The sequence below is a fragment of the Macrotis lagotis genome, chromosome 4 (genome assembly GCF_037893015.1).
Source record: "Macrotis lagotis isolate mMagLag1 chromosome 4, bilby.v1.9.chrom.fasta, whole genome shotgun sequence".
In the NCBI taxonomy this organism is placed as follows: Eukaryota; Metazoa; Chordata; class Mammalia; order Peramelemorphia; family Peramelidae; genus Macrotis; species Macrotis lagotis.
The window spans coordinates 173,777,162-173,795,538 of record NC_133661.1 but is presented as its reverse complement, the minus strand read 5'-3'; the positions used below and the strand labels follow the sequence as shown (position 1 = coordinate 173,795,538).

Sequence of the window (18,377 nt, the reverse complement as noted above, 5' to 3'; positions counted from 1 at the left end):
ATGATGAGTTTAGCCACAAAAGGGAGGAGAACTAGAGGATGATAGCCAGCCACAATAGGTATTTCAACTGAGGGCTGATTGAAGATTAGTGGATTGAGTGGGAATGATAATAGAGGGGGTTTGTGTATGTAGATGAGTTTGCATAGCAAGAAGGAGGTTGGACCCGAAGGAAGAGATTTCTGAGGGAAGATACATAAATGATAGGAGGAGGAGGGGGAGAAGAGAAAGGCCTTATCAATGAAGTATAAAACAAGGTTCTCAGTTGAGATGGGAAGAAGGTGGTGAGTAGAAAGCTATGGAAATTTTGAGGAGATGTGAAAAGAGTTGGAAAAGCTTCAGTGATGAGTGGGATAATGAGTCTCAGGGAGTTGTAAAAGAATTGCCTTGTTTCAGTGAAGCCCAATTAAGATTCTGTAACTTGACTAAATTTTTTGTTGACTTTGGTGTGAATTTATGCACTGCAGGGGCAGCTAGGTGGCACAATAGATAATAGAGCACAGGCCCTAGAATCAGGAAAACCTGAGTTCAAATTTGACCTCAGACAACTTAATACTTACTTAGCTGTGTAATCTTGGACATGTCACTTCACCTCATTGCCTTGCAAAAAAAAAATTTCTCTACAAGAGCTGGGACTTCAAGGTTTGAGAGATTAAGCCAACACTATCAAGTATTTTGCATTTATTCTAAATAATGCAATTTTAGTTTCATTAGAAAGCTATAAAACATTTGAACCAAATTAGTAACCCCTCAAGACTTTCATAATTTGAGCTATAACTCCATTAAGTTCTTAAAGGAATGATTTTCATTCTGAATGTTTAAATAATACTTGTTTAAAAGGACAATGGAAACCCACCATAAGATTGCATCTTAATCCAACTTTATACTTTGAAGTGACCCTGAAAAGCAATCTTGGTAGCAAAATTTTATGTGAGAATGTGAGGAAGGTTTCTTAACCTCATGTGTCATGTACACCTTTGATAACCTAAAGATTCCTCAGTGTGTTTTTAAATGCATAAAATACATAGGATTTCAAAAGAAACCAATTCTATTGAAATAGTTATCTACATTTTTTTTAAAAAGTTCATCCCCAACTGCAAACCTGATAAGGAAACCTGGCTTAAAGGAAAGCTCCATAACCAGAGTACCAACTAGTGTAAGTATACAGCTCATCATGGAATCTTAAGAGTGAGTCAGAAGTTTAAAACTATGGTTTCTAGACTGGAAACAAAAGCCACCCTGGAGGCATCTAGTTGTGCTCGATCTAGAGTAAGGAAGGTCTGAGTTCCAATGTGACCTCAGACATTTACTAGCAGGATGATTCTGGGCAGATCATCAGTCTCATCTGAAAATGGGGAGAGTGGCATCTCAAGATTTATTATATAAAATAGCATAGTACTTGCTTCACAAGCTTAATAAAGACTATCAGGACTACTAACCTCCAAGCCTAGGAACCTCAAAGTGATCTCTGGGAATTATGATTGATCTAACAGATTCCTCAATCTTCTAGGCAAGTCCTAAGATTACTCTTGTCCCAACCACCCAGAATACTCAGTCTGCAGTTATCCTTGTCCTATTTGGCTGTTATAGGCCCAGTGCTACAGAGGTAAATAAGATGCTAAATGGTTAGCAGTATTAGTACTGTATTTACACAACCTTGTCATTTGGGCCTGGCCTCATGACTTAGAAAGACTTAATAACAGAGAGCCTTATCAGTTGCACAAGTTTAATGCTAAGTAAAAACGGCTACCACTGTGATTTGTGTTCTCTTGTTTCACAGTTTTCAGAAAACATTTTCCTAGCACTTGCATTTTGGGGTAGGTATAGAAAAAGACTGACAGCTGTAGAAGAGGAGGTATGCAGCAGGGGTTTGAACTGCAGAATCTGGAATCTCGCAGACTCGGGTGTCATCAAAGCTGTACCAGGTCTGGTTGACTGTATTCTTGCAGAATGCCGTGTAATGACCACCATCTAGATCACCAAAGTGATTCTGAAGGAGAGAGAGGTTTAACTGGTTTGCTTTGTTTGGTTTTTCATGTGAAAATTCTAAAATACAAAGAAATCTAGGGGAAGACTTTTTTTTTCCCCAATAAGAAATTATTGTACTGTTTAGGAAACACTAAATTTTCCAAATTTTGAATCATTTATAAAGGATTAGTTGAGTGGAAGTTTAAAGGACTTGATATGGTTATTGTGTTTTTAAATCCACTGGAACAATCTACAAACTATGTCCATTGAATCTATCAAATATTAAAAGTTTTGCAAATAGGTTGACTATATTTGGAAGCATATGGTCTATAGTTAATGAAAATACTATTAGAACAATGCTTGCTAACTTTGCTCCAAAGGAGCAAATTAGGGAGAGGAGCCAGTACACAAAAGGAAGAAATCATTTACAAAGAGACATACAAACAAATATAAGTTCCTGTAGTAGAACCTGAATTCTGGGGGAATTTAGAGTAATGATGTTTTTTTTTAAGTGATAAGGTCAGGAAGTCTTATTGAGAAAGCAAGATAGAATATAGAAAACAGAACATTCCTAATGAGGGAAATGGTAAAGATGTTAAGCCAGTTGCCAATGTATAGCTATATTTATGTAGCTTAGACATAGTTAAGAAGTGGATGATTGAAATGTTATTTTGCATCACACATTTGAGAATTTGAGGGTAAAATTGTTTTTCTTGATGGCCTAACAATCATTTCAGAGATGGTTTGTCTTGACTTCTGATTGATCTTCAGTGTTAAGATCAAGCCTCTTCTTTCTTAATAAGTTAATATCATTTAAACATAAGTGCAAGTAGGAATGGGTATTTAAGCAATCTTAGCTGGATCCCTTTATAAAACTTAAGTATTTTTTGGTAATGTTAATAATTAACTCCTAAAGGGGGGGGCTGGCACAGTGGATAGAGCACCAGCCCTGGAGTCAGAAGTAAAGTACTCGAGTTGAAATCCGGCTTCAGATACTTAATAATTACCTAACTGTGTGGCCTTGGGCAAGTCACTTAACCCCATTGCCTTGCAAAAAACACTAAAATAATAATAATAATAATTAACCCTTAAAGTCTTAAGTGTGCAACATTTTCCTATATTAGAATTTCTTTAAAAACTGCAATACTTAAAACAAGAAATTGGGGCATGGGGAGGGATAAATCAATTTGTGAAGTCTTAAAGAAATTGAGCATAATGGATAATGGATTTTATTTTGATGAACAAGGAAGGCACTATATAGTTTTTCCAAACAAGAAGTTAAGCACAGCAAAATACTTGTTAAAGATAATTTTTTAAAGTAGTTTTCAGGGGGCGGCTAGGTGGCACAGTGGATAAAGCACCGGCCCTGGAGTCAGGAGTACCTGGGTTCAAATCTGGTCTCAGACACCTAATAATTACCTAGCTGTGTGGCCTTGGGCAAGCCACCTAACCCCATATGCCTTGCATAAACCTTAAAAAAAAAAGTTTTCAGGAAGATATTAGCTGAAAAGAATCTTCCTTTTCCACAAAATCTCCCATTCCATTTCAACATGTTGCTATTATCTTTGCTTTTAGGTACAGTGGCATTGGAAAAAGCCCTGGATCATCCACCACCACCCCCACACACACACACTTAGCACTTCTATCTAGGACCTTCTCCAGTCTAATTCACTGAAGTGATTCCAAGACCAAGATAGAGTGTAAATTTGAAATTGGTGTATATTCTGAAAAACCTGATTTCAGAGCATGCTAGAGGTCTACTCCAGAGGAAAATCAGTTGTTCCTAGTTTTATACTTTGTAACAAGAAATCATAAAATAGTAGTAGTTTTCTTTAAAATTCTTGTGTTACTTAGAACAATTTTACCATATTACTCACCACCACTCCACAAAGGCTGTATTTAGGATGTTTCCGAAAAAGTGGATAAATATACGGAGAAAGATCCAAGTTGTTCAGTGGATAATGGATATCTGTTCTTAATTTCCTCTTCATTCTACCCTGACAGTCAAACCTAAGAAGTGGAAGTAATGTGAGATGCACGATAAATGCTTCATTTGATGACTTCACTTTTGGATTATGTCACACATATTTTTGTTTATCACTCAAATATAGTTAGTTCATAGAAATCAGACAAATTTCTTTAAATAATTTCCCAAATTAAGTAACTTAAAAAACACAAAGGAAAAGACATTGATTTTTGCTCTGTGAAAGTCCTTAAAAAAATAGGAAGTAAAACAATTTCTATAATTTTAGTCTAATGCAGTGGAAAACAGTGCCAGTTAGGCAATCTTTTTAGGCAACCTTTGTGCCAAAGTTTATTTTACCAGAATTCAATTACTCTTCTTACTCAGGAGTCTAGAAAGAACTAGGCTCTTTTGAACATTATTGAGATTTCCATGAAAGAAAGATTTAGAGAAGTGCTCCAAAAGTGCTTATAGCGGCCAAGTGATTTGCTCATGAACACACAACCAGTTATGTCAGAGGCCAATCTTTAACTTAGGTCTTCCTTTGAATCCAGCTCTCTCTTTATATCTTGCTCAGAAGTTTTCAGGAAAAAATTTCTCTGGAGAAAACATCCTTTAGAATATTGTTAGGATGAAAGTTCCTTGAGGGCAAGGACCTAATTTGAACCCAGTACCTACTACAATGCCCTGGCACCTATTAATTGCTTAATTAGTTCTTACTGACTTGGTGTCTATTAACAGGAAGACGGGGATCCAACTTTTTCCTATCTTGTCCATTTCAGTCACTAAACAATCCCATCCCTACCAGCCCTTCCTTTGACACATTCTCCAGTCCTCTCCACTCCCCATTCCCTAGCCCACTCCCTTCTTAACTCCTCATTAATGATCGACTCTCCAAACCATTTTCTGCATTCTCCAATTCCCAACTATTTCTGGATACTTTTATTAGTCTTTTTTCTTAACATCGTGACTCCAAATAGGATAGGCAGTTAGCCACACAATTGGCTGTAGGGAAGCTAGGAGTTCAGTGGATAAGTACCCAGTCTTGGAATCAAACCAGAGTTCAAGTCTAGCTTCAGAAATTTAATAGCTATATGACCCTGATCAAGTCACTTCACCTCTGTTAGCCTCAGTTTCCTCATTTTAAAAATGAGCAATATGGTAGCTCATGGTACCTATTTCCCAGGGTTGTGGGGATTAAATGAGATAATTGAAAAAAGACACCATAGTGAGAGGAATAGTGTATTGATTAGGGAGGTATAAAATAATTGTCTTGCTGCTGTGAATATCCAGTTGAGGGTGTGATTGTGTGTGTGTGTGTTTGATTAAGGAGTTTTGGTTTCACTCCTACAAAGTGACACATTCACACCAACAAAACTAAAAAGACTATATTTAATAAAATGATTATAAAGCAGGTAGAAATAAATCAGTTTTAAAGTAAAAGTAACCAATAAGTCCCAATATAATAAAAAAGAAGAGCAAAGCCTACATAAGCATAGATATTAAGAGAAAAAATCACCAATCAGAGGAGCTTCAACATCTGAATCAACAGCAGCTGGAGAGTCCCGGGGTACAGCATTTAGAGTCCGGATTGGGAAGTCCCCAGGGCAGTGTCTCCTCTCCATGGGTGAAACTCCAATTAAGCTGGGGTCTAATTAGATCTTAATTAACGAAAACAAAGAAGACTTCTTGCCAATTTTTTTGTGGAATAAAACCACATTTTTCCAGGTTGTCCAAGGAGGGAGCCACCCCTCCCCAACCCCAAGAATTATGGTGTTTACATTTAGGAATGGCTAGTTCCTGAAGAGATAGGCAATGTTAATCAAGTATGGCCTTGAGAGTCTGTCCAGGACTAGTCAAGGACTTTCAGCAGTTCTTTTAAATATTCAAGCTGTTTTAAATATGTGCATGAGATCAATTTTGCTCATCTCCCCTCACTATACATCAGGGGTGAATTGGGGATCAGTGATTCTCTGTATACCAGAGATAATATAAGGCCTTACCATGGAAAATCTTATATCCTCTGTATTAACCATACAGTGTGTGTGTAAGGTTACAAAGGAAGAAATAACAGGATTTGTCAACTGATTGGCCTACAGGGAGGAGGTGTGAGTGATGATGCCTAAGTTGTGAGTGTAGGTGATTGGGAAAATGTCAGAAGTGGGGAAATTGGGGAGGAAAGGTTTGGGGGTGGGGGAGTACAAGAGTAAATTTTGTGCTAAGTTTAAGATACCTATGAAATAATCCAATTTAAAATATCCAAATGACAGTTGGATATGTGAGACTGGACATCAAGAGAGAAAGTACAAGTAGGTATGAAAATCACTTTTCATAGAAATAATTGATTCCAAGGAAGCTGGTGAGACCACCAAATGAAATGGGAAAAGGGGAGAAGAGGGCCCAGGACAGAACCTTCAGATATACCACATTAATAGTTATGACCTGTAGAGAAGACATAGCAGAAAACAAAGGAGAGGATAATCAGTAGAACAGTATCATTAAAAACCTAGAAGAAGGGGCAGCTAGGTGGCGTAGTGGATAAAGCACCGGTCCTGGAGTCAGGAGTACCTGGGTTCAAATCTGGCCTCAGACACCTAATAATTACCTAGCTGTGTGGCCTTGAGCAAGCCACTTAACCCCATTTGCCTTGCAAAAACCTAAAAAAAACCCAAACAAACCTAGAAGAAAATATCAAGGTCACAGATTAAGAAAGAAAAGGACTGAGAAAAAGCCATTATATGTGACAATTAAATTATTGTTGGGGTGGCTAGGTGGTGCAGTGGGATAGAGCACCAGCCCTGAGTATCTGAGTTCAAATCCAGCCTCAGACACTTAATAATTACCTAGCTGTGTGGCCTTGGGCAAGCCACTTAACCCCGTTGCCTTGCAAAAAAAAAAGAAAAGAAAAAATTAGTGGGAGAGGAGTCAAGATGACAGAGTAAAGGCAGGGATTCACCCAAGCGCTGCTCCAAACTACTACAAATACCTTTAAATAATTAGCCAAATTCTAGAGTGGCAGAACTTACAAAAAGACTGAGTGAATTCCAGTCTAAGAAAACTTGGAAGACCCACAGGAAGTGTCTGTTGAACCAAGGTAAAAGAGGAACACAGTGTTGTGCAGGCCATATGGGAGCAAACTGGCCCCAGCCATCCCACAGGGTGCCAGAGTCAGTGGCAGTAGTGGTGGTTCCCAGACCTCTCAGCCCAGGGATTGCCACAGACAACTTGGAAGTCAGTGGAAAAAGTCTGCTGCACCAGGGTGAGATTGGAGCACAGTCTAGCACAGGTCTCAGCATCACAGACCCGACCCCAGACCTCAGGAGTTACTTCCAGAGCTCTCAACCCATCAACCCTACAGGATTTGGAGGAGATTGCAGGGGTCTCTTTGCTATCGCTGAGGCAGTACTCTTGCTTTGCCCATACTCAGATCTGACTCAGAGTCTAGGGCCCCAGTCCCAGGAAAAAGAGTATAGAGCTTAATGCCATAGCAGAAGAGAGACTCTCCTCAAAAGTTCCAGGGCAGAGGACAGTGCTTGTGGTCACTCACAAACCAGAGCACAGTCCAGGAGAGTAATCATAGCCTCCCATGAGATCTTGGAGGAATAGAAAATTTTCAGGTCCCTAAGATTATCTATGAAAACAGCTGCAAAAACCTTCAAAAGCAGAGCCCCTACCTTAACAAAGAATTAAAATAAAAATCAAGGGAAATGAGCAAATGACTTTGGTCAAATGGAAATCAAAATATATACTCAGAAGAAGATAAAGTCAAAGCTTCTACATCCAAAGTCTCCAAGAAAAATATGAATTGGACTCAAGAGAGCTCATAGAGGAAAAATTTGGAAGAGAAATGAGGGTGATGCAGGAAAATCATGAAAACTGAGTCAAGTAGCTTGGTGAAGAGGAATACCAAGAAAACCTGATTAAAATAATACCTTAAAAATCAGACTGGGCCAAATGGAAAAAGGTATTTAAAGTCAATAAGGTGAAGAATGCCTTAAAAGCAGAATGCCAAATGGAAAAGGAGATACAAAATCTTACTGAAGAAAATAATTCCTTAAAATATAGAGTTGAGCCTTAAAGGGAAGCTGATGACTTTGTGAGAAATCAAGAAACAAGAAACAAAACAGAACCAAAAGAATGGGAAAACTAGAAGAAATTGTGAAATATCTCACTGGAAAAACAACTGACCTGGAAAACGGATCCAGGAGAGATAATTTTAAAATTATGCCACAATTAAAAAAAAAAAGCCTAGACATCATTTATCAAGGAAAACTACCCTGATATTCTAGAAGCAGAGAATAAAATAGAAATTGAAAGAATTCACCAATCTCCTCCTGAAAGAGATTCCAAAATGAAAACTGCCAGGAATATTATAGCCAAATTTCAAAACTCCCAAGTTAAGGAGAAAATACCACAAGCAGTCAGAAACAATCAATTCAAATCATGCCACAGTTAGGATAAATATAAGCTATTTAACAGCTTCTACATTAAGGGATCATAGGGATTGGAATATGATATTCAGGATGATAAATGAGCTTGGATTACAACCAAGAATCAACTACCCAGCAAAACTGAATGTACGCTTTCAGGGGAAAAGATTCAATGAAATAGGGAACTTTCAAACTTCCCTGATGAAACAACCAGAGTTGAACAGAAAGTTTGAACTTTAAATACAAAACTCAAGTGAAGGCAAAAAAACAGGAAAATCTTCAAGGACTTAATAATGTTAAACTGCTTATATTCGTGTATGAGAAGATGATCCTGATAAGACATATGAATTTTCTCATTTATTAGGGCAGTTAGGAGAATATGTAGATAAGGCATAGGTGGGAGTTGAATTTGAATATATATATATATATATATATATATATATATATATATATATATAGTTAATTGTAAGAGAGGAATATATTGGGAGAAAGGGAAAGAAAAGGTAGAACAGGGTAAGTTTATAAAAGAAGCAAGAAAGCTTATGCAGTGGAGTGGAACAGGGGGAACCTGAGGGGGCTGAGTGAGCCTTCTTGTTGGAATTGGCCCAGAGAAGGAATAGTACACACAATTGAGTATAGAAATCTATCATCCCCTATTAGAAAGTAGGAGAAGAAAGGGAATGGGAGTGGGAGGGGATAGGTGGGTGAGCAGGTGATGGAAGGGAAGGAAGATTGTGGGAGGGGGCAGTCAGATGCAAAACACTTTTGAGAAGGGACAGGGTGAAAGGAAAGGATAGAATAAATGGGGATGGGAGAATAGGATGGAGGGAAATCGTTAGCTGTAGTAACTGTTAGAAAAAATATTCAAACAAGTTTCTCTGATAAAGACCTCATTTCTCAAACATAGACAACTAAGTCAAAGTTTTAAAAATAAGAGACATTCAGGGCAGAGCCAAGATGGTGGCATGAAGGCAGTTCCCACAAACTCCTTCCCCCCAAAACTCCAAAAACAAACAAATTATGACTCTAGCCAAAATTTAGAGGGGCAGAACCCACAGAAAGAATGAGTTATACCTAGACTTCATTCCTCAAGAAAGAATACAGCAAAATTGCTCTGAAATCCTAGAAGCAGAGGGTAAAGTAGAATTTGAGGGAATTCACTGGTCATCTCCTGAAAGAGATTCCAAAAGAAAAATCTTCCAGGAATATTATAGCCAAATTCCAAAACTCCCAAATCAAAGAGAAAATTCTAAAAGCTGCCAGAAACAAACAATTCAACTACTGAGGCTCCATAGTCAGGATTACACAGGATCTGGCAGCATCTACATTAAGGGCTCATAGGGATTGGAGTACGATATTCCCGAAGGCAAAATTTTACAACCTAGAATCAACTACCCAGCAAAATTTGAACATCCTCTTTCAGGGGGAAAGATGAACTTTCAAAGAAACAGGATTTTCAAACTTTCCTATTGAAACAACCAGAGCTTAACAGAAAGTTTGATCTCCAAGTACAGGACTCTGGTGAACCATAGAGGGAGTAGAAGAGAGGGACTAACTATGAGGAACTTGATGATGTTGAACTGTTTGTATTCCTGCATGGGAAGAAGATATTGATAACTCATATGAACTTTCTCATTTATAAAAGCTGTTAGCAGGAGCATATATAGACAGGACATAGGAAGGAGTGGAATATAATGGTATAATATAGTAAAAAGATGGAGTCAGTGGGTGACAAAGGAAAGTACTGGGAGGAAGAGAAAGGAGAGGAAGAAGAAGCTAAGAAATTTCACATAAGAGTCAAGAAAAAGCTTTTTCAATGGAGTGGAAAGGGGGAAGGCGAGGGGGAATGAGCGAGCCTTCATTCTCATCAGAAATGACTCAAAGAGGAAATAACATACACACTTAATAGGGTGAGGAAATCTATCTTACCCTAGAGAAAAATGAGAAGAAAGGGATGGGATAAGGGGGAATGGGGGGAGGGAAGGGGGGAATAGGTAGAAGAGAGCAAAGATTGAGGGAAAGGGTACTCAGATACAACACACTTTTGGACAGGGTCAAGATGAAAGGAGAGAGAGAGAATAGAATAAATGAGAGTGGAGAAGAATACAGTGGAGGTACAGCTAGTAATAGTAACTCTCTGGTGGACTTATGGTAAAGAAAGCAACTCATCCCAGAGACAGAGCCATTGCAATCTGAACACAGACTGAAGTACATTTTTTTCTCTCTCTCTCTCACTATTCTTAAGGTTTCTCATTTTCTTGGGGATGGGGAAGGGAGTTTATGTTTACTATTATAACAAAATAATTGTAATAATAGTAATAATAAATTAAAGTTCACTTGCAAAAAAAAAAGAAACCAAAAGGGATGGGAATTCAGGGAATCCTGGAAGGATTTGCATGAATTGGTGCTAAGCAAGATGAGCAGAACCAGAAAAACACTGTACACCCTAACAGCAACATGGGGGTGATGATCAACCTTGTTGGACTTCCTCATTCCATCAGTGCAACAATCAGGGACAATTTTGGGGTATCTGTGATGGAAAATGCCATCTGGATCCAGAGAAAGAATTGTGGAGTTTGAACAAAGACCAAGGACTATTACCTTCAATTTGGGGGGGGGGAACCCTCATTAGCTTACTATGTAATTCTGCTATCTTTTATACTTTATTTTTCTCCCTTAAGGATATGATTTCTCTCTCATCACATTCAACTTAGATCAGTGTATACCATGGAAACATTATGAAGACTAACAACTACCTTTTGTGGTGGGGGAAGGAAGATTAGGAGGAAAAATTGTAAAACTCAAAATAAAAAAAAAATTTAAAAGGAGCCATTTCCCTAAATGATCAAGAGATATGAAAAGTTTTCAGACAAGGTTATTAGTGCAATCTACTTAAATCAATTTTTTTTTATTTTTGCAAGGCAATGGGGTTAAGTGACTTGCTCAAGGTCACACAGCTAGGTAATTATTTTAGTTTCTGAGTCTGGATTTGAATTCAGGTACTCCTGACTCCAGGTCCAGTGCTCTATCCACAGCACCACCTAACTGCCCCTAAATCATTTTTTTTAAATGTGCTAAACTCACTCTTGATAGTGAGAAATGCAAGTTGGAACAATTCTGAGGTACTACTTTATACCTATTGAATTGACTAATCCTCAGGAGAAAATAAATGTTAGAGGGAATTATAGGAAAATTGAGACATTGATGCATTGTTGGAGAAGTTTTAAAATGATTCTACAATTCTTTTAGAGAAATTTAGAACTATGCCCAAGGGACTATAAAATCATGCCACCAATAGGTCTAAATTCCAGAAGAGATGAAATACAGGAAAAAAAGAACCTAAATGTATAGAAATACTTATTGCAGCTCTTTTCTGGAAGGAAGAGATTGAGGGAATGCCCATCAGTTAGGGAATGACTGAACAAAATGCAGTATGTGATTAAGTTGAAATTCTATTCTGTTATGGGAAATGATGAATAGATTGCGCTCAGAAAACACATGAACAGATGCAATGGGAAATGTATCTTATACTACCAATATTGCAAGATGATCAGCAGTGCTGTGACCCAAGAAAACTCTGAAGGACTTATGATAAAAAATACTCTCCATCCCAAAGATGTTTTTTTTTCACTTTTTTTTCCCTTGAGGTTTCTTGGGGGAGGGAGGGAGAGGGTATTTTACTTTTACAACCTGACTGTTATGATAATGTTTTTCATGACTACACATTTTTAATCTATATCAAGTGACTTGCTTTCTCAATAAGGGAGAATGGAGTGGGCAGAAGGGAGAAAATTTGTTGTAACTCAAGGTTTTAGAAGTGAATGTTGTAAGTTGTTTTGGCATATAACCAAAAAAATAAGAGAAAGATTAAAAAATAGAAGAAAGATTGAAGGGGAAGTTTTTTATACATGATGAGTTGGGATAGAATAATTTGTGTATATAGTTTACCTTAATGAAGAGTCATCTCTTCTTGTGAGATGGAAATGGAGAAGATAGTAGCAGATGGCATTAAGTAATGTGAAGAGAAAGGGGAGCTTAGTGAGTGGCTTCAGTTTTTTTTCCAGGAATGAGGAAAGTCTTCTCAGTTGATAAGAGTGGGGGGTGAAGGCTTGAGGCAAGATAAATAGGTTTTGGGCAAGTCACAGTAGTGAGATATGGAGTGATATAAAGTTGTCTTGCTGTTGTGAACACACAGTTGAGATTTATGTATTTGTGGGGGACACAGCATGCATTTGGGATGTTCTCCAGCTTGATTCAATAGTATGTGAGTATAGTAGGATGATGCAAAGCTAAAATTTGGCAGGGCAAGATTTTTCAATAGGGTAGGACAAGGGTCTCATGAACAGTTAAACTGATTCCATAAAGGGTTAAATGTAGAAGGAAAGAATAGCAATCCCAGTTGATGTCTTAGGAAAGAAGTGGGGTGAAAAGAGAGAATGAAGAACTTATAACTGTAAGACAGAAATGTTGAAAGATAGATTATGGTCAGAGAAAGTAGTTTTAAAGTTCATGAATATGGAATGTGTCAGAGTCAGGGTTTGAACTCAGGTGTATCCCAATTCTAAGCCCAGCATGTAGCCACTGAAACAATATTGAAATCATTGTTCCCATTTTCCAGTGAGAAAGATTAAGTGACTAACCTGCCAGGTCTTTAAGCATTTTGTTAGAAATATGTTGCCTATTCTGTTTCCCTTTAAGTTCCCACTAGACATTTTTCCTTCTCCAATGCAGCAGAACTTTCACTTTTCTCAGCTATCTTTTAGAGATCATTGACAATAGAGCAGTCGCACTTACTTTAGAATTCTTATATGTAATTCATATGGACTAGGTAATTTAACCTCATTCAAGACAATCTAAGTCCTCTTCTTACCACCACCTCACATCTTGAGTTTCAGTTCTTTGACTAATTTTTTCTATCTTTCTCAGTCTATCATTTTCTTTGGCAGAGAAAACAGTAAAATTAAGAGTTGAATAGTTCTTTTTTTCCATTTTCTGTTACCCTTTCCCTCCAAAATAATGGTCTTTTCCCTTCTTTGATCTTTTCCTGTTAACCTACATAACTACAAATACTTCTTTTTTTGACCTTCATCAATCTTAGCTCAGTTTCTTAATAATTAAGAATCATGTCACACATTGGTATTTATCATGGGTCATCCTTGTCTATCACCTTGTCCATCCATCCTCTTTTATTGATATGAGTTGGTCACTGAATTCTCTGTACATTCCCATTGATCTCTTTAGTCAGCTGCTTCTTCCTTTTTGGAATTGTTTCAGCTTTTGACTTCAAAATTTCATTCTTGAAGACAATGCCTACAGAGGAGGGCAACTTTCCCCATGGAATTTTAAGTCATGGGATTCTACCTCTCCTTGCCCTGAATATGTGGAAGGAAATCTGCTATGTGTTTCACTCTTGACTTTTACTCAAATGCTTCTCACCATGTTTTCCCCTCAAGTTCCTGAATTTCCTTATGTTTTCCTAATATGCAATGCTATCAGCACCTGTCCTTCATATATTGTTAGTGTTTCTCTTCCCTATAAATAATGTATATCCTCTTCCAAAGCCATATTCAGCTGAATTTTGCATCATCAAGTCTCAGTGATAACTATCATGTTGGTTATAAGAGTCCTTGTTAAATACACATACTTTGCACATTCATAAACTAAACTTCTGAGACACTGGTTTTAATGCCAGCATATTTCTTCCACTTTGTCTCCCACCAATTACCAGTTGTTTCTCCTGCTAATTTTCTTCCCATGTTACTAGTGTGTCATCTAACTTTGTAAACAAGAAATTTTCTTCCTCTCCTTTTGTGTTTAAGTCCTTCTTAATAAGATTTTCAAGAGTATAGGCAAATACAGATTTAACCCATTTTCATTTATGATAGGGCAATGTGATTTAAATGATAATTCAATTATATAACAAATCTTTTATCTTAAGGTAGAACTTCTCTAGATAAATATGCTCAATTCCAAGAATCAATGAATTTGCCCCAGGACCAACTATTCAGACTAACTATGATGCTAGTTTTCTGGTCCATTCTATTTTTTGAACTCTACCTTAGATGGTCAAGAATCCATACCTCTTTAAGTGAAAAATAACTGTCTTTGGTGCTTTGGCTATGCTAGCTCTGACAGCTGCATCTTGTTTAGATTCACAGAAAGCACAATGAATTTGGTTATTCCAGGTGAGTGTATCTTGTTGAAAGAAACATCCAAGACATTCCTGTTGAGAGAAAACCATTTGATGACCGAACTGGGTAAAGTGAACCTGTCCCCTCTTCAAATGATCACTTTGGTAACAGTCAAAGAAACAGTCACAGCAATGTGACTGAAGCCCAGGACAAACTTGAGCTGAGAGTTTAAGACAAGGAGTGAGGACCCCTTGAAGCATTTACTATATATGCTACCATCAATAGGAAGCTGCTTGCAGAATTACACTGAAGAGTGTGAATTCATGCAAATATATGGAATTCTGAGCTCCTTTCCTCTGATCTTTACTAATGAAAAAGATAAGTGAATAAGGAAATCAACTTCAAATTGATAAAAATCAGTTTTGGAATTAGCTCTTCCATTATCATCCAGGTGAGTGAAAACTTATGTCTACACTAGGTAGTAAAAAAAAACAAAAAAAAACAATCCTGATTTCATTTATTTTTCTAGATACATAATTACTATGCAGAAATCAGATTGACCACAAAGCTGCTGAATGGGATTAAAAAACAATGGGGAGGGGAAGGGAAGGGGGGGAGGAGGAGGGGAAGGGAAGAGGGAGTGGGAGGGGAGTTAGGGAGAATAGCAAATGTTTTAGAATCAGGATTCAAAAGGGACAAATGTAGAGTCTTAGTACCAAGTTTCAAAAACAAATATCAGTAATACAATTACAGAACAGAGATGTGGTTATATAAGGCTTAGAGGTATTAATGCTAAATATATTTTAGAAAATTATGTAATGTGGGCCCACCCCTCCAAAAGTAGAGAAAAATAGAAAGCTTATATGATATTAGGTTTTCTTACTAGAACTTGAGCCTTTACCAAGAGTCTGACCTCATCAACCCACATTTGAAATTTTGTGTTCAAGAGCCTATTATTCTAGTTATAATCCTGTCTCTGACACTTATTGGCTGTATGAACCTGAGTGTGACACAACCACTGCCTAGCTCAGTTTTCTCTTTTTCAAATGGGGATAATGATTAACATCTACTTTTTCCAGAGTTGGTGGGAGGATACAGTGAGATAATATTTAAAAAGCACCTTGAAAACCTTAAAACATTGGATAAATGCTGGCTGTTATGATTACTGCTACTCCCCACTCCTCCTATATACTATTATTACTGTCATTATTTCACTACTACATACTATTACTGTTAGCTGCTACTTACTATTGCTATAGATCTATTATTACAGATTCAGAATCAGAGGAGAAATTCTGATGGTTTTACTTCTAAAGCATTGTTAGGTTAAGTAAATGAATTTGTTACAGTTGTCTGAACTTAGATTCTGGAAACAAGGTGATTTGCCTTTTAAAAGTCCTATAATATCTTGAAGGAAGGAGAAAAAAAAATTGAAACCAGCTATCCTGCTGAAGTGGTCAACAGTTCACCTCGCCTTATCCCTGAGTCTTGAGGGAAACCTGGCTTTGGTGGCTAGGTCCATGAGGTGAAAGCAGGAAGAAGGAAGTGGAGGAGGGAATGCTAATATAGCACCTATTATAGCAGGTCACAATCCCATTAGCAATTAATACTAGGGTGTCTCCCTGGATATTCTCTGACTTGGGAGCTGAAACTAAGCCAAAAGTGCACATTTTACCAATAATCTATTTCAGATCTGGGCATCAGCAATTTGCATTTTCAGTTCATTGACAACTAATATTGACTATGCAGTTTCTACTCATCAGAAAACAGATATGGTTGATCATCTCATTACCAAAGTGAGTACATGAATGCATATAGCCATACTTCTCTATCATAGAATGATCTATCTAGAGTGAGAACAGATCTAAAGTGGGATCTGATTTTTTTTTCATTTGGGAAATTGCAGGGCACTTCTTTTTAATCTTAATAGTATTTTATTTTTTCCAATCATATGTAAAGATAGTTTTCAACTTTCATTTCTGTAAAATTTTGAAATTCAGATTTTTCTTCCTTCTTCCATTCCTTCCTGCTCCTGAAGACAGTAAGCAATCTGTTAGAGGTCATACATTACACAATCATGTTATATACATTTCCATATCAGTCAAGTTATGAAAGAAGAATCAGAACAAAAAACTGAGAGAATAAAATACAAAGCATAAAAAATAATTTAAAAAATTGAAAATAGCATGCTTTGGTCTGAATTTAGACTCTGTAGTTCTTTCTCTGGATGTGGATAGAAATTTCTTTCTTTTTTTCTTTTGAAGGGATGGCATTTTCATTCATCTTTTTTTGTAAGCTTTTGAGTTCCAAATTTTTCTCCTACCTTCCCCTCTTTTCTTGCGAGCAAGTAATCTGATATAGGTTATACATAATATGACTGTATTAAGTATATTTCCATACTGATGATGATGATGTTTGTCCTTCATTCTTGAAGAAGACCATGACATCAGGGAGGTGATACCCTAGCAAACACATGAATTGGATCTGAGTGAGGGAGTGCTAAGTCATCAGCCTCACTTTCTCCTCCAGAGTCCTTTGGCCAGATATTAATCAGGGAATGATTAATGGAGATGGCCCTGGATGCAAGGCAAGGGTTAAGTGACTTGCCGAAGGTTAACACAGCTAGTTAAGTGTCAAGCATCTGAAACTGAATCTGAACTCCTGTCCTCCTGACTCCAAGGTCAGTGCTTCTAATCCATTGTGCCACATGTTAATCATATTGTGAAAGAAAAATTAGAACAAAAGGGAAAAATAATAAGATAGAAAAAACAGAAAGAATTAAATTTCAAAAATTGAATTATGCTTTGGTCTGGATTCAGACTCTCAAACTTCTTTCTGTAGATGTGAATGGTATTTTCCATCACAAGCCTTTTAGAATTGTCTTTGATCATTGTACTACTGAGAAGAGCTGAATCTATCATAGTTGATCATCACATGTTGTTGTTGTTAATGTGTACAATGTTTTCCTAGTTCTGTTTACTTCACTCAGCTTCAATTCATGTAATCTTTCCAGATTTTTTTGAAATCCTGCTTACATTTCATATAGAATAGTATTCCATTATATTCATATGCCGCAGCCTATTCAGCCATTCATCAATTGATAAGCATCCCCTCAGTTTACAATTCTTTGCCACTATAAAAAGAGTTAACATGTGGGTCCTTTTCTTTTTTTATGATCTCTTTGGGATACAGAAATGGCAGTATTATTACTGTATCAAAGAGTATGCAGAGTTTTGCAGTCCTTTGGACATCATTCCAAATTGCTCCCCAGAATGGTTAGATCAATTCACAACTTCACCAACAAGGCATTAGTGATGGATTTAATTTAGAAAGGCTCCATCCCAGTATTGACCAATGGTCTGACTCTGCTAATAGTATAGCATAAAGGGAAGTAAACAGATGATCTCTTGACAGCATGCCCATTCCTTGTGAAGGCATAGTCTTGAGAATTCCCTCAAGAATTTATTAGCATGGGGGAAGCTAGGTGGCACAGTGAATAGAGCATCAGCCCTGGAGTCAGGAGGACCTGAGTTCAAATCTGGCCTCAGACACAATAATTACCTAACTGTGTGATCTTGGGCAAGTCACTTAACTCCATTGCCTTACAAAAAGAAAAAAAAAGAATTTATTAGCATATGGAATAAAAGCCTTCTTAAATGGGTGTTGGGGGGGGGGGGGAAGAACGTTACCCCATTTGTGATATTACAAAATGGCTTATTGAATGCCTTGGTGATTGGAAGAAAAATGTTTTACTATTTTAATGGAAAGAATATGAATCAATAAGGTTTCTTGTAATAACACTTCATCTGCTAACACTATTCCATCCTCATGCTGTAGTAGTGTACCTTAGTCCAGGTACATGAGCACTCAAAATCCTTTGAGCAAAGC

General features: G+C 37.2%; 1 protein-coding gene across 7 annotated transcripts in view; it reads right to left on the bottom strand.

The window, feature by feature from the left end:
• Nucleotides 1-1,706: 1,706 nt before the first annotated feature.
• The window catches only part of USP50 (ubiquitin specific peptidase 50), a 34,495-nt gene continuing 17,824 nt past the window's right edge, over nt 1,707-18,377 (bottom strand). For all 7 annotated transcript variants that reach the window (XM_074234693.1, XM_074234692.1, XM_074234696.1 and 4 more), the window contains 3 exons: nt 14,439-14,581; nt 3,843-3,975; nt 1,707-1,987 (listed from right to left, as the gene is read on the bottom strand). In XM_074234693.1, coding sequence (XP_074090794.1) covers nt 1,796-1,987; nt 3,843-3,975; nt 14,439-14,581 — 468 coding nt within the window. In that variant the 3' untranslated portion in view covers nt 1,707-1,795. The remainder of the gene's footprint in view (nt 1,988-3,842; nt 3,976-14,438; nt 14,582-18,377) is intronic.